Genomic DNA, 15,450 nt, shown 5'->3' on the forward strand with positions numbered 1-15,450 from the left:
GGCGATGTGCAGCTTCAGTTGCTCATTATGAGGGTGCGTCAAATATAGCAGTACTCGCACTTTCAAACCTGCCTACTATTCAACAAAAGGAGATATAGCTTCCGGGGATGTCGTTCGTGCCTGTGGATATATCATTCAGGTCGTGTGTTCACCTCCGCAGGTCCTGGCGGCTGTTTAACATTCCGGCGCGAGTCTGCTGCGTCTGAAATCTTCTAGACAGCTGTCATGGAGTGTGATTACTCCATGAAGGACAAAGATCCAGTTCGGACTAGGAGTGGCCGGTCACATTGGCGACATTATAAGTACGGGTCACTTTCTCTCGAATGTCCTTGTGTCTTGCTCTACATTCAGTTGACTCACATTCTCCTACATTCACGAAGCTATATCGAGCGTACACAATGAGTAGCGACGAAAGCACTGTTATTGGAATCGTGCTCCTGGCTAGGCATGGTGATCGCTTGGAGTTCTACCAAGATCCTACTACCTATACAGTGACATTCACAGAGATCACTCCTCTCGGCGAGGTAAGCAAGGTGACATTTCACGAATGAAGCTCAATCTAACGCCTTGGATGAATATTAGCAACAAGAATGGCAGCTTGGTAACTATCTGCGTTCGGTATACCTAGACTCGTCGTCGCCTTCGTACATTCAAGGCATATCTCCCTCCTCCTCGATCTTCAATGTTGAACAAGTTTCGATCGCCGCCGACGACAGTGGGATAGATAGTGTGATCATGGATAGCTGTGCGGCTCTAGTGCAAGGGCTTTGGCATCCCACTCCCCTACAGAATATTACCCTCGCCAATGGTACCACCATCACCAGTCCTCTAGGCGGGTATCAGTATGTACCCAGTAAGCTTACCCCTAGTTTCTCTATGAGATGTGACGTACTCACCACATCTTCCCAGTTACCTCCGTCTTGCCGGACTTGGATGTGTCTTTGGAGGGCTTCACCGACTGTATCGTACGTGGTATGTGAGATTGTGTGGGGTCCCATGTTAAAGTTACTTTGTTTTCAGTCTCTCCAAGACCGTACAACAGCATTTTATAATTCTACTGCCTTCATGGAAAAGGCTGAGGAGGCAGAGCCATTCCTCTCTCAGCTTGGTCCCTACGTCGGCAATCGATCCACCTCTCTAGAGAACATGGTGTGTCATTAATGCATCTGCCAAAATTGTTTGACTTACCTAGTCGTGGCCTATCACCTCAAGTGGAATGTAGGCCGTCTCATGATCTGTAATTTTCTGTCGCTGAGCTCTTCTGCAGATTTTTGACTACATGAATGTGCAATCGATTCATAATGCGACATATTTAGAGGAGCTCCCTCCGACTTTCCTCGCCCAAGCGCGCGATTTGGCCAATTGGCACGAATACAACGTATTTACCGATCCATACTTCTCCGGAGTTGGCAACAGTGCGTTTTTCGTGATCATAATCTGAAAACAGAACTGACTCAGTTGCATATTGTCTCTAGTTGCGTTCCAGACGATGATCCCGGGTATCTTGGAATCTATTGAGAGCATCACGAACTCCTCCGATCCGCTCAAGCTGAGCTACTATGCGATCAACTACAAGCCTTTCCTCAGTATGTTCAATATGACTGGCCTGGTAAGCTCTGGGTCTCTCCCAGCTGCACTCGGTACGGCTTCCTCCCCTTGCTTCATGCTCTCGCTATTGACATGGGCTTCGTAAGTCGACTATGCGTCCGCGGCTGTTTTCGAAATCCGGCAAACCTCTCCGACGGCGGAGCCCGTCATTAGGTTCCAATTCAAAAACGGTACCAACGATCCCGAGCTTAGGCCATACCCACTCGTCTTCGACGGCTGGGATGGAACCACCGGAGGCGACGTTCCCGTGTCAATATTCACCGCCGCTCTCGCACCGGCTGCGGTTAACACGACGCTTGAGTGGTGTTATGAATGCAATCAAGACATCGAGCGTGGATGTGCGGTTGCGATCGCTGCTGCTCAGTGCATGAATGAAACCTCCAGCCTCGTCAGCCGTGACCTCTTGAGCTCCGTCGGGAATGAGCAGCTCGTTACAGCTGTGGGAAGTGAATCTTTGGTCTCAAGCTCGACTGCGATGGTGTCATTGATGTTTATGACGTCTCTTATATTGCTGGGAGCTTTCGTAATGGGCGCAAGGAAATGGGGCAAGAAGAGCCACACTCAGATCCGTTCAGACAAGCCATACTAGGAGGTAAGTGTTGCGATCAGAGCATTGCTCTATAGCCTTTTATTAATCAAGTTATGATTTCAGGCTCGCCTCTTCTCCTACAATGTCGTTTGTTCAATTGCAAGGGTATGATGCGTTGAGAGGGCAGTAATCAAAGTCTGAGAACGATGTCGATACAAGGTGACTGTTGGTAATGTCGCTGCACCGTTTTGGAATGCATTTTTGATGTTATGGATGGCGGAAGTATTGTTCGCGATCCGGGAACTTCATTCACGATAACAAGTCTAAGTGGTGAGTATATCGAGGAGCTCAAGAGTGATCATGGTGAAACGGGTTTTCGAATTGCAATGCTCCGGTAAAGGTTGCATGTCCACATCTGTATGGTGTTATGATCTGCCGAATCCGAAATTTCAACTGTGCGATGTCAATATTAGACGAGACAATGACCAGCCGAGTTTAGCAAATGAGTATCAACTAGATTTTATCAGGAGGATAAGTTGATGCCGTTTTGTGACCCCTCTCAAACTGACACGATATGCTGCTACTGAAGATACACCAGTGGACGCTCCTGAACAGCCAAAGCCTACCGCTACCCCTTCAATCTTGCTTGTTCAACTCCGTAGCCCTAGCGTTTAACTCCTCTCGACTCTAGCGATGAGGTCAATATGCAAAGAGAAGTTATGAACGGCGTGATGTCTCACCAAAGGCTGCCCAACACCCTCCAGCAGATCTTTGCTGGGAACGTATGGTTCGTGAGCATGGAACGCCTGGAACTCGGGATTGCTGTTCAATCCACCACCCAACTGCGGACCTTCCAGGTCCCTTGGATCATTCGTCTTCTGTGGAATCATGATGTTTAGATACATGAAACATATAGCGCATACAATGCTTAACCCACAGCTGGGTGAGGCAGAATGTTGAAGGTGGGCTCGTTGTTCTTTGGAGACATTGTGTATATCAGGATTTGGCTGGCGATCAACGAGGACGAGGGATGTTTGAGAATATTTGACGAGGGATATGTAGATGTTAATTTGGTCGGTATACTTATGGATCCCCTTTATGCTCTAGCTAGGGCCTGTACGTGACTGTGGTCCGCAGCGGCGCAGCCGTGGAGTCAGTGGAGTCGGAGTGTGGCTCGCTCGTGTCGTGACGTCACTTGTTTAGATCCGAACCATAAGCCGGTACGTATAGATAAAGGTATCTCCAGCCACAACTTGAAACAATCCGATATCGGAACAAGTTGAGCCTTTTCACCACCCCTTCACCACCCCTTATTTACGTTCACGGGAATCAGGTCCCAGGAACAAACAGATCTAAGTTGACACAGGTATTGTCTATGTCAGTCATACCTGGTATGGGTTTTGATATTTTGAGTTCGTAGATTGGCTCTTTGCGTGCCGCTTTGGAGCTCCAGTTAACTTCGTGACATGATGCTACAGTTTGTGGACAATTTCCACCACATACTTCGACAGAATAGAAGTATGCTCGTACTCAACTTGAAGCATATTGCAAGGTTCACCCCTTCCTGATTGGCACATTCGATGGTATGCACTCTGCTTATTATACGTTTGTTTCGCTTGCAGTGTGAGGTTTAAGTCCATATGCCCATCATGCATGTATTATTACAAGTTTGCTGAGATTGATAATTCTATAATATGTTGAGAATCTGCGATCACCAGTGCTTGTGATGATTGAGTAACCAAGCCAATTCTCTACCTGCCTGAATTTGTCATGTCACCAAGGATCCGGCTTTACAAGGGTTTACAGATGAAGTCGGAGAGAGTGTCATCTGGCTAGAGCGCGCTTGTACACATGAGCCTGAGCTCTCGCGGCACGTCCCTTGCCAAGTCAGGCTTGAACTTAGTATAAGAGCAAGGACTCTTTAGATCTAGTCTTCTAGACGAACAACCGGACTCCTCTAAGGTTGTAATCCTATCTAAACTTAATTCTACCTGCTTGACTTATGCTGATATGCCACATGGAAACAGGTCTCCATGAAATACAGCTCAGAACGACATGCCGGTTGATGTGTTTGTGGTTGACCGAGCGCTAAACGGGCATATCAGTCCGAGTCAACCCTGTTTCCATAGTGCCATACATAGTGCCATGGCCAGGTGCCGATGCACAGCAGGCACGCATCGCGTGTTTCCATCCCCTCTGTCCGTCCTCTTTGAGCTCAATCAGGGAAGTGAGATACATGTTCCAAGCCGCGTTGAGACCATCTGGAAGGGGTGTACGAGGTTGCCTGCGTTTGGAATTGATCATGGAGGACGCAAATGTCGCGTCATGCCGAATCAATGTTTGAGTATGATCCGGAACGACAAATCTGGAAAGTTGATATTCGGTATACGGCAAGGGATCCAATTTGATTCTGCTTAACTCAGACTTACTGCCGTGCGGCGGCCGTATCAGATGAACAAAGGCGTTCGGCGCCGCGATATGGTGGTGATCCAGAGTAGTGGTTTCTGGAAAGGTGGTTCTCCAAGCACACTAAAGCGTCCGCATGCACCTCATGTGCAATTCCCAATGTTGTGGTGAGTCAGGTCGGGTTCAATTCACAACGCACGTTTCCACCGGCACCATCCCCCCGAAATTTGGTCTAAGATTTCAGTATTTTGGCATTAATACTAAGAGTCTGGCTAGAGATTCAAGTCTCAAGAAGACCGTTACCGGGTGCCCGATACCCGAGAGCCAGCGCGTATTTAGATGTGTACGTATCGTCGTAGCCGTCGGGTGCGAAAGAAGTGAGTTAAATTTAATGATCGTCGCTCTTTTCTCTCTTATGAATCTCCGAACAGGGAGCAGAAATCAGCGGCGGATCAGACTAGCCGTTCTGCCAGAACTTTTTCCTTGGAAGGGCCAGTTATCGTGCAGAACGTATGCGTGTGGAGCGTTGTCTTACGAACGCTCGCGGGTGCCTCCGCGTGTGGTTCGATATCGACAAGCATGAGATCGCATGAAACAACCTAATGCTAACATTGATACTCTGTGTACCTGACCCAAACCTGACCCAAACCTGGCCCATGACCCACTTTCTACCCCGATTTCGGCTTTCGTCTCGAGTATAAAAGCCCCTTTGATTTTCCCTTGACTTCATTGAGTCTCTCTCTGAGCACTACTCAGTAAGACACAATGCGCTTCCAGCTATTCTCCCTCCTGTCTGTTGTCGCCATCCTGGGCATGGCCTCCGCAGCTCCCGTGAGTTAAATGGCGTCTTTCAAATCTTTGCCCTACTGACTTTGAACAGACCGCGGCGCCTGACGTGGAAGAGGTATGAATACTTATATAATACCAACTCACACGCGACATTGCCTCATTCCCCAATCTGCAGCGCAACTTTGGCGGCGGCGGAGGGCCCAGCGGACCTGACTGGCGCGTAAGTAATTCCTCGAGGAAGGAGTTCCTATGCACCATGACTTAAACTCTCATCAGCGCAACTTTGGCGGCGGCGGAGGGCCCAGCGGACCTGACTGGCGCGTAAGTAACGGCTTGAAGAAATCCTGTAGTAGGTCTTTACTAACACTTAATGGGCAGCGTGAGCCCGAAATCTCTAGCGAGTGACATACCAACCTATAGTTTACGTATTAAATGTCACAAGTAAGCATACTTCTATCCCCTACATACAATTCATTAGGCTGACAGTCTGACCTATTTTTCTTCCCATCGACTACCATGATATACTGGTCTACGTGTTTAAAGTTTTGCTATTTGTAGCGTTCTTGTAGATTATCGTTGTAGCGGTAGAAATCTAAATACCGTGTTCGTGCTTTATCGTCAGTAGCGTGCCCCGTCGACGTGCGGGATTGCAAGTATCGCAGATGGTATTCAGCATTTTAGCACAGCTTGGCCCGTCTACGTCAATACTTACTCTAATCCATCTGCCGTGCTGTGCACGAGGCATTATCTCTCATAGCTACTTAAGTGATATGGCACTGTTCCACGGAACTTCCACCTTGTTCCACCCATTGTGGCAGAAAGTGTGAGGTCATCCCAATCCAATTAAAGCTGACGTGCATCAGCGTACACCAGACGTTTGTCTGTGGAAGGATGTAAATAAGGCGCTTAAGAATCGCTTCAAAGATGCGCGGGAGTGAACGATCATCGATCATCCCTCCCAGCTCAGCTGGCTGCCAAATCGAGGTCAGCGGCTTAATATCCTCGTGGTTCAATTTCACGATCAACGACATATAGAGATCAGCAGTGTTCTTCGTGTTCAAGGCGATGCTCAAGACAGAGGGCATCGTATAAGCATCCCCTTCTGAAGTTGTTCATGAATTGCAATTGTCTTGGAGGGAGAGCCTTGAGGACGATCCAAGGCAGTGAAAGAAACAGCGAAGATGATAGTGTAGTTGGATTGGTGCTTGCGCTATCGTACCGTCGATAGGAGGAGCAAAAAGCAAAGAAGAATGGTATGGAATACAGTTCATCATTTCGAGAGCATCATCTACGAGCAAGGAGCATGAGACAAATTCAATCACTTGATTCGCAATCAACATACCTTTACAAATTCTACGTGAGATTTTGACAGTGTAGAAAAAGAGACACATAAGTAAACAGATGAGCGAACATAACACAAACACACGCACCATCATAGTTAATCTGGCCGTCCCCGTCAACATCAGCCTCGCGGATCATCTCATCGACTTCAGTATCAGACAGCTTTTCACCTAAAGGCAAGCCAAATTTTCATCAGCTCACCACAGCGTGCACAGCACTATCCGACCCACCGAGATTGGTCATGACATGCCGCAGCTCGGCTGCGCTGATGTATCCATTGCCGTCTTTATCAAACACCTTGAACGCCTCCTTTATTTCCTCCTCACTGTCTGTGTCGCGCATCTTGCGGGCCATCATGGTGAGGAACTCGGGGAAGTCGATCGTCCCGTTACCGTCCGCATCAACTTCGTTGATCATGTCCTGTAGCTCTGCCTCGGTGGGGTTTTGTCCGAGTGAGCGCATGACGGTACCGAGTTCCTTGGTGGTGATTGTGCCATCCCCATCTGAGATGGAGACGAGTAAGCGCCGTTCTCTGCGCATTAAGTCCGAGTGGGAGGACGCACCTTTGTCGAACAGGGAGAACGCTTCCTTGAACTCTTCACAGCGCAATGAGATACTCGAAGATGATCACATGGGCGCAGAATTACCTGAGATCTGCTCTGGAGACCGGCGGCGTTCATGAGCTCTCCAGATCTTCGTGCGGAAACACGACGACTGATATCATACCTTCCGACTGAAGACATCGTGCACAAGTCAGTAGAGATGATACTAGAGATGTTTTTGGACGCACCAATTGATCAGCCATGGTGATAGAAAGCGAGGAGGTTTGTGTTTGAACGGTGTGTGGAGAGGAGCTAGGAGGAGTGGTGAGCGGAGAGGCAGAGAGGTAAGTGTACATATACATTGATCGCAAGATGGTAGCATCTCGGCAATCGCCATTCTATATTTGGACTTATCTCAGCTTGCTGCGACGGAGCTGCTGTAAACAGAACATATGGTATTTCAGCTGAACTCGTCGTCTTCGCTTCTTGTGATCCAGACGAGAACAGGTCAAATTCATCCATGAAGCTCTCGTGCGTGCAGACTCAATTTATGGACCAATATTGTCTCTAGCACGGAACCTCGAAGATTAAGTAGCACTCATCACGTGCAGATAATCCTTGGAACGGAAAAATAAGCTTGAGAGCTGTCTGTAGACCGTCGCCGCATCACCACTTGTCCGTCCTGTCTTCTACTGTTCCCCCAGCGCGCAATGCTGCAGGGATGCTTGCCTCTTCGCCGTCGTCATCCTCAGTGACCATCCCTACTCCTGGCAAGTCCATTCTGAAACGCCCCCCGCCACCACAGCAGTCGTTCTTCTCGCTCGCTCGACTATCCAAATTGTTACCGAACCAGAACGGACAGCAGCTCAATGGCGTGCAAGATGAGACTGCGACGCTCAAGAGAGCGCATTTTATCCTTCCCGAGATGACCACCGTCTACCCGATATCCGCTGCGAACCCTCCTTCGACTCCAGCTCTCAAAGAAGAGAAACGATCCATTGAAGAACGGGAAGCCGAGCGCAGACGGCGGGTCGTGCGTGGAAATTCTCAAATTTCGGATGTAAACGCGAACTCGCAGGACGTATGGTGGTCCCTCGAAAAGGTCGAGTCGTTCTACAGAGAATGCTGCGAAGGACGGGAGGAAAGTCCAGATCTGGGAATCTCTGATGCATTGAAGGTATGTGAAATTATAAATTTTGATCCGCTCGTCTGCTCGTTCTAGATAATGTGTTTCGTGCATGGTGGAAGAGTCTTGTTTGTACGGGCCTAAAGTTGTCACTAGCAAAGGCTCCAAGGTAGACATGCTTGTATGCTATCATACATCCTCAATGTTTCTCCCGTGGAATGCACTTCAATAATTGAACATCTCTCTCGCGCAACGTGCGACACGTCACCCATCCCTTGTGTTGCAATTATATTATCTTGTTGAGTAACACGCATCTGATGAAGCCTCCCGCAGCGCGCCACCGGCACTAATCCCCGCACGGCCGACTTCTCTGGGGTTCAAATGACTGTGGGATCAGCGTCCGTGTTGTCGGATGTTTTCACCATCGAGTGGGGTCTTCGCAAACTTGTCTTCAAGGAATGCGACTTGGATGATTTGGTTCGTTTATGCGCAAATATTAGTGGTTTCGGTATTGACTATTCAGTGGCCAGATTCTTAAACCAATTCTGCATTCGCTGCTCATCCCTGATAGCCTGTCCTTCCTTTCAGTTGCGTCTAACAAACGGCTAAAGGCTTCGGCTTTCCGGCTTCTCGGTGCGTACGTCGCAAAGGTATGTTCAAGGAGCGTGTATTCGAACCATGTGATGACACCGTCATTAGGCGAAAAGCCTGCAGTTCCTCGATCTGTCACAGAATTCACTAGACAAGAAATCCATCGAATACATCGCAAGCGCACTGTCGGAAGCCCCGATGCCAGGACTTGTATCGCTACGACTCGATGATTGTTCGTTGAGACCAGCTGCGTTGGATGCACTGGGTGTGTCGATACATTGACTCAGTATGGCAAGGATGCTTATCACCAAATAGCGAACACCGTACGGAAATCTTCCTTGCGAAATATTTCATTGCGACTGAATCGCATTAACGCGACGGGCGCGGTTGCAATTGCGCTTATGATCAGGGACTATCCTGATCGGTACCCCTCCAACGGCAACGGTATAAGTAGTCCTACTGCGATATCGCCGACGTCTGCATCCGGCCCGAGTTTCAGTTCAGCTCTACTTTCACCACCCTCGACGCCTACCATCCCTTTGTCGCCAGCGTCGAGCTATGACGGAACGATCACTCCCCCACCACCCCCACGCGCTGGCCCACTTCCTCCACCTCCACGTCATCCAGCAACAGGGCCCCAGACAACGTACACGCCGTACGTCCCTCGTTCCCGCCGTGCGGCAGCCAATGTGACCACCGCAGTAGTGGCGGCAAATACAAATCCTTTGTCCCCGACAGGCCAGCAGGTTCCGATTATCACTTCATCGGCGCAGGGAGGTGTAACGGCACGTCATCCTGTCCCTCCATCGCCAGGGATGTCCGGGCCTGGACATGCACCGGGATTGCCACCGCGGTACGATCGTGGTCCAAGTGCAGCGCTATTAGATAAGGTCCGCGCATTGGATAACCTGCCTAGACTGGGCGCGCTGAGGACGCTGGACTTGAAAGGAAATGATATTCGAGTGAGCGGTCTTGTTCGATTGAAACTAGTAGAAAAGTGAACCAATTGTTTTTTGAAGGCGGGGATTACCTACATTGCTCAGGTACTCAAGCGGAATAGGACTCTGAAAGTCCTGAATCTCAGTGAGAACAAGCTAGACGTCCAAGGCTTAATCGCGATTGCTGAGGCACTGGTGAGTACGTTTTATCATCAGTGGACTACAGATACTGAGTTTTGTCATGGAGAAATACAACTCATGCCTGGAGACACTAGATCTTAGTAAGAATCCATGTTGTGGACCTGGTCTCGAAGGGGTTCGTTTAACCTCGGTATGCAACGTGCCACTGTCTAATCGGTTACGTAGATTCAATCCTTGCGCACTGCGTTCACCCTTAATGATGCCTTGAAACGCCTATTTCTATCCTCGACATCAATGACTTCTGTCGGTGCCATTGCTCTGGCCGAGTTTCTCCCGGAATCGACGTCACTTTTGCACCTGGACCTTACCTTGAACCATCTGGATCTTGCGGGTGTCATGGCGTTAAATTCTGGGCTAAAGGCGAATCACATCATGAGATGCTTAGACTTGAATATTCCTCCCGGAGACGAGGAAATGGCACGGTCAGTACCCGTTTTCGTCGTTGTCGGATTGAATCCGATCATGATTGGATCACAGACTATGTCGAGATATTTTGAACTCTTGTGTTCGAAACACCGAAGAAGCGGAGAAGAGTTCGCAGTCGTCCAGTTCCGAGGGCGGAAGCGGTCGGGGACAGGGCAAGGGGGTGTGGGGCATGATCGAAGAGAGCGAACTGGCCAAATCACTTCGGCAGGACGACGAGAAAAAGGTTGATGACCTTGTTGACAATTCGCCCGTTCCTTCTGAAGCTTCGACTGACGTGCCTTCCGCGGAACAACAGACAGAATCAGCTGTGATCGTGCAGGCCCGTATACTTAAAGGACAACTCGATGAGCTTCTCGCCCGCTCTCCATCGTCTTCCTCTGCCCCTGCTGCCCCGATACAAAGCGCTGTCGCAACCTTGGCTGCTGGAGTCAAAGAGGTGCAGAAGTCGCTCTTGATCATGATTGAAAAGAGCACGGAGCCTGCGCGTCTACAGGAGCTGCTGAGTCTGAACGACGACCTGACTTCGTCCCTCGCGCGTTGCACGCCGCAAAAGCCGAGCCTCACGCTAAATGGCTTAGGCTTCCGCGTAGGAAACGGCAAGGCGAATAGTTCTGTTGGGATGTCGCCTGGGAACGGACATGCAATGCAATTTGGTGCAGCTGGAGAAGATAGCGAAGAAGATGTCGTCACGCCACGCATTGATAAAGGTAAGGGGAGGGCTGAGCCGGAGCCTGAAGAGCCTGAGAAGGTCCTCAGCCCGAGCGCGACTTTCTTAATTAGCGAATCGGATGATGAGGATGGGGAGCGCCAATTGGTTGCTCCCCCGCCCGACGGCCTAGTATCCCCGACGGACCTGTGAGTGTTTCTCTGGACTTCGGGCTACAACTTTTACCATCTCCTTAATCTCGTAGTAGATCACGCAGCTGGGTCGAGGAGGAGGGCGAGGTGTTCCGTAAAGGCACCGTCTTGCTCGGACCCGAAGAGATGGAGGGAGAGTATGATGGAGAAGAGCTCAGGAGAGAGGCAAGTCCAAGCTAGCTTTTGGTTGGGCAGCAGCGCTTAAACGAAGTTTTGTTCAGTTGCTGGAAGCGATGGTGGAGCGTCCGCCGCCGCGGTCAGTTATGGATGAATTCGGTGTGGACCTCGTCCCGGAAGCTCCAGTGTCGCCTCCCACGTCCCCACAGGAGAAGAAGCCTATGCCGCGCCCCTACATTCGTCGCTCACGATCATCATCTTCCACGATGTCACCGGCTGAAAGTCCTACGCAGAGTCCAAATCCCGACAAGTCACCAAATGACGATCAGAGTAGTGCCGCTACTGTTTTGAGCCCTACAGCCCCCTCGTCGCCGACCGTGCAGTTCAGGGCATTTTTGAGTCGCAGACTTTCGAACTCCTCTTCGCTCTCCAAGGAGGCAGAATAGATGAGATGGTGCCGTTCGTTTCCTTCCTGGTGCGTGTTCGTTTAATTGAAATGCTGTGTTTTTGTTTGACGCCATGTTCTTAATTGACGCACTCATAGTGCGTATTGACTGAGATATAGCCGCTTCCTCGTCCATAACTAAATTTTCGTACCCTTGACTACCTTTGCATGTCAATATTCCCGTCCGGTCCAGTATATTCTGAGCTTGGACATAGCCTTTCTTTCTCTCGCTCATTGCGGAAGTGAAGTTATAATCGTTCTCTCACAATCCTAGACACCCCCTCCTTTACTTACTTTTCCTCCCGGCATGATTTCTGGCCATGACCGAACCAGCATATAACTCTGTTAATTTTGCATAGGATATGGCGCTGCTAGTGTTGCTGTGATCGCTGGAAAGAACGAAGATACCTGAGCTGTCCATTCGATTGCATTAAGTTCAGGTCTCGTGTTTGATATGAACTTTCGGATTATGAAAATTATGTGGAAGAGGCAATAGCTCCGGCCACGAGCGATTGGTGGTCATTGCCAGTTTGCTTCCAGGACTTTACCAACCAAGCTTAAGTCTCAAAAGTTCACCCAAGCATCTCGCGCGCAGTGTCCTTAGATCTGTATTCAATTTCGGCAAGTGATGGTACGTCATTGTATGGACGATTTCATGCCATCTCATACTTACGCATCGGTTACTAGTACAGCGCTCAAACCTTGGGCTGCGTGAAGATGCCTGATAAACTACATATAGCAAATTTACTTCCTAACTGGTGGGTGGTATGCAATTTAGATTGACTGGCACAAAGACGCTATAATCCTTCCCTAAATATAATCAAGTCGGTGCATCAGCAGCAGATATTCCGCTGACCCAACCGACTTGTCTTTACACTTTTTCGAATGACCTCTATTCACATTAGCCTCACCGGTACTGGCAGAACCCCATCGCGAAGTCGAAGGCGTTCATCGATCAACCTGTAGCGCACAATTCCACAATGACTCGCCGCTGGATATGATGGCGATATGACTATCCTAGTCTGCAAACTGATCTCATCTCTTATCAATAGCACTCGAGTAAAACAATGCACTCAGCTAAATGATTTGCGAACTGTAGCATATATGGTATACTCGCACTTCAATTGATCGAGAGCATTCGGCGTGAGTCGCGATAAGCTCGGTTGCATACTATATGGATATCTTCCCATACATTGTAGGAACAGATCATAGCCATTATATCTATACGCCGTTGACATATGACATTGGCCGTGCATAGGGATGCCATGACTTTTGTTCACGTAAATTTGAAGTCGATACTAGTATGAGTCTGCGGCGCGTGCGACAGCAGCAACGCAATCTATAATCGCGCCTCGCGTCCATTTCAACATCTCTCTCATTTTCTTCCAGTATGGCTCCCCGTGCGACAAAATCATCGACTGAGGTGTCCGAGCCTACCCGCAGGTCATCAAGAATATCAGCACAGCCGAAAACTGAGCCTCAGACTGCTAAGCAGCCAGTGAAGAAAGCTGCCGCAAAGCCAAATAAGAGAGCTGCCGAGACGGAGGATGCGGCAGACGAATCTCCCGCTGTGAAGAAGGTGGGTAGATTATATTGGATTGCGAAGATTCAGAACTTAAACCAGCATGTTAAATCATGGGTATTACTCGAATTTCCCGCAATCTGCGCAGAGCAAGGCCGAGGAGGCGGAAGCGGAAGCGGAGGCGTCGGATTCAGCAGAAGGAAATGCTGGTAAGCCACTCATCCATGATGTTATTATATCTGACATAGATTTGTGGACATGAATCGCATTACCAGTAATCGAGTTAACCACAATTGAAATCGGGGATTCTTTGCCATCGTTGACCCTTAAGAACGAGAAAGGTGAAGATGTTGACGTGGATACTCTAGCCTCGGAAAAGGGGGTTATCCTATTTCTTGTACCGAAAGCTGATACTCGTGAGCACTCGAATTTTTGCGATTACACTTTCATGCAAAACGCTGTCTGATTTTACTAGCTGGCTGCACCAACCAAGCCTGTGGTTTCCGCGATATATATCCGGATTTCACGTCATACAACTTCGATGTTTATTGCCTCAGCGCGGATAGTCCTTCAGCACAAACTAAGTGGCAAACCAAGGTACGTGATATCCATGTGTTGCACTCGCCTTGTGTCATCGAGTGCCATGTAGAAAAACCTGCCGTATGCTCTTCTCTCGGATCCGAAGAGGCAGCTCATTAGTGCCCTCGGTGCCGGGGAAAGCGGAAAGACTAAGCGTAGCCATTTCATCTTCGAGAAAGGCGGAAAGCTCGTCGAGAGGAGGATTCCAGTAAAACCCGCTGACAGGTGCGTCGCTCATATAACATTTTCTCGTATCGGACATAAATTCTTCGTCTACATAGCCCCAAGCTTGCGTTGGAATTTGTCAAGAGTCTGGAATCTGCATGAAACTTGCGTAACAATGTTGACTCGGATTTACTTTGCATTGGTTTTCGTTGGTTTGTCTTCTCGTGCTGTCTGTGCTGTGCTACCGTGATCAAATGTAACTCGCTACTGCTGTTGTCGTCGAAACTGACGGCCAACTTTACGTGAAATATACCGGGACATCTCACTCTTGTCTGCCTCCGTCAAGTAGCCATTTGGCCTGGGTAATTTCCTTGTGCAAATACCAACATGTGAAATTGGTGGAGAGAACATCCTTCATTGAGCGTATCGCAAACGCTCTCAGGCTTAAATAAACCAAGAGGTTAGAGAATGTTTGATGAATCCTAGACTAGCATCGCTTTGCAAGTTGCAGCCATATGACGCAACCGTGTTTATGGCATCCTGGGAGTAAGAATGCGCAGAGGACGATCAGTAATTTTCGTGGGATATAATCATTATACAATTTGCGGCTGGTGGCCCCGTATCCTTAAAGGTCATGAAGTATATCCACCCGAGGCGCGCACATGACAATATGTATCCACAGCGGCGAGAACACAGGCATTTGACGTGACATGTACCGCTGCTGAATCACGCCTCGTAAGCTTCGACACCCTCAAAAGCGGAAGCTCCGAACCGTTCCATATAAAAGAAACAAAAGAGCGATCCAAAATGAAACAGACTACCTACAATACTTACACAATCTCAACACACTCACTTGGTTGCCACGCCATTTTCAAACACGCGACGAATAACTTAGCCATACCTTCAATGTCCATCAAGACCTCCAGCCTCTCAATCCCACTCATCCTCGTCTTCTTCTTCCTCATCACTGTCTCCCAGCTTCTTATTCCGTTCTAATAACGCCGCCGCCAACGCAGATGTCAAGTCTCCTCCACCACCGCCTGACGAGGGCTCTTCAGAAGCAGCGGTAGGCGGAGGGGGCGTCGAACGTGCACCCGCTGCAGAGTCGCTGCGCTTGCGTAGCATGTGAACCCCCGCGCCCTGAATGGACGCCAAAAGTGCGCCATGTCCGGGAATTGCTGGACTTGCGCTGTCACTTCCCGGAGGCGGCGGCGGCGGCGGAGGGGCTCCTCCTGCAGGTGGGGGAGGCGGTGGGGGAGGCGGGGGA

General features: G+C 49.4%; 7 protein-coding genes across 7 annotated transcripts; 5 read left to right on the forward strand and 2 right to left on the reverse strand.

Annotated features, from left to right (window-relative positions):
- Nucleotides 1-398: 398 nt before the first annotated feature.
- Nucleotides 399-2,197, forward strand: FIBRA_04520 (uncharacterized protein; the record flags this gene model as incomplete). Its single annotated transcript, XM_012326315.1, has 8 exons — nt 399-524; nt 583-853; nt 910-965; nt 1,021-1,149; nt 1,213-1,218; nt 1,268-1,415; nt 1,476-1,640; nt 1,695-2,197. The coding sequence occupies 8 exons, from the start codon at nt 399-401 to the stop codon at nt 2,195-2,197; spliced, it is 1,404 nt and encodes a 467-aa protein (XP_012181705.1).
- A 576-nt stretch (nt 2,198-2,773) lies between these two features.
- Nucleotides 2,774-3,125, reverse strand: FIBRA_04521 (uncharacterized protein; the record flags this gene model as incomplete). Its single annotated transcript, XM_012326316.1, has 3 exons — nt 2,774-2,824; nt 2,878-3,015; nt 3,075-3,125. The coding sequence occupies 3 exons, from the start codon at nt 3,123-3,125 to the stop codon at nt 2,774-2,776; spliced, it is 240 nt and encodes a 79-aa protein (XP_012181706.1).
- A 2,183-nt stretch (nt 3,126-5,308) lies between these two features.
- Nucleotides 5,309-5,737, forward strand: FIBRA_04522 (uncharacterized protein; the record flags this gene model as incomplete). Its single annotated transcript, XM_012326317.1, has 5 exons — nt 5,309-5,374; nt 5,424-5,447; nt 5,508-5,552; nt 5,609-5,653; nt 5,711-5,737. The coding sequence occupies 5 exons, from the start codon at nt 5,309-5,311 to the stop codon at nt 5,735-5,737; spliced, it is 207 nt and encodes a 68-aa protein (XP_012181707.1).
- An 865-nt stretch (nt 5,738-6,602) lies between these two features.
- On the reverse strand, nt 6,603-7,478 carry FIBRA_04523 (uncharacterized protein; the record flags this gene model as incomplete). The annotated part of the gene is made up of 8 exons (XM_012326318.1): nt 6,603-6,620; nt 6,675-6,685; nt 6,763-6,843; nt 6,904-7,176; nt 7,237-7,269; nt 7,321-7,332; nt 7,400-7,406; nt 7,464-7,478. The coding sequence occupies 8 exons, from the start codon at nt 7,476-7,478 to the stop codon at nt 6,603-6,605; spliced, it is 450 nt and encodes a 149-aa protein (XP_012181708.1).
- Nucleotides 7,479-7,936: 458 nt separating this feature from the next.
- FIBRA_04524 (uncharacterized protein) lies at nt 7,937-11,535 on the forward strand (the record flags this gene model as incomplete). Its single annotated transcript, XM_012326319.1, has 10 exons — nt 7,937-8,392; nt 8,675-8,818; nt 8,872-8,991; nt 9,041-9,197; nt 9,248-9,894; nt 9,952-10,065; nt 10,118-10,186; nt 10,237-10,493; nt 10,549-11,352; nt 11,409-11,535. The coding sequence occupies 10 exons, from the start codon at nt 7,937-7,939 to the stop codon at nt 11,533-11,535; spliced, it is 2,895 nt and encodes a 964-aa protein (XP_012181709.1).
- Nucleotides 11,536-11,588: 53 nt separating this feature from the next.
- Nucleotides 11,589-11,918, forward strand: FIBRA_04525 (uncharacterized protein; the record flags this gene model as incomplete). Its single annotated transcript, XM_012326320.1, has 1 exon — nt 11,589-11,918. One exon carries the CDS (start codon nt 11,589-11,591, stop codon nt 11,916-11,918), a length of 330 nt encoding a protein of 109 aa, XP_012181710.1.
- A 1,389-nt stretch (nt 11,919-13,307) lies between these two features.
- On the forward strand, nt 13,308-14,345 carry FIBRA_04526 (uncharacterized protein; the record flags this gene model as incomplete). The annotated part of the gene is made up of 6 exons (XM_012326321.1): nt 13,308-13,496; nt 13,588-13,648; nt 13,715-13,855; nt 13,915-14,036; nt 14,089-14,243; nt 14,300-14,345. 6 exons carry the CDS (start codon nt 13,308-13,310, stop codon nt 14,343-14,345), a joined length of 714 nt encoding a protein of 237 aa, XP_012181711.1.
- Between the last annotated feature and the right edge of the window lie 1,105 nt (nt 14,346-15,450).

The sequence above is a fragment of the Fibroporia radiculosa genome (assembly GCF_000313525.1).
Source record: "Fibroporia radiculosa TFFH 294 genomic supercontigs, scaffold3164, whole genome shotgun sequence".
Lineage (NCBI taxonomy): Eukaryota > Fungi > Basidiomycota > Agaricomycetes > Polyporales > Fibroporiaceae > Fibroporia > Fibroporia radiculosa.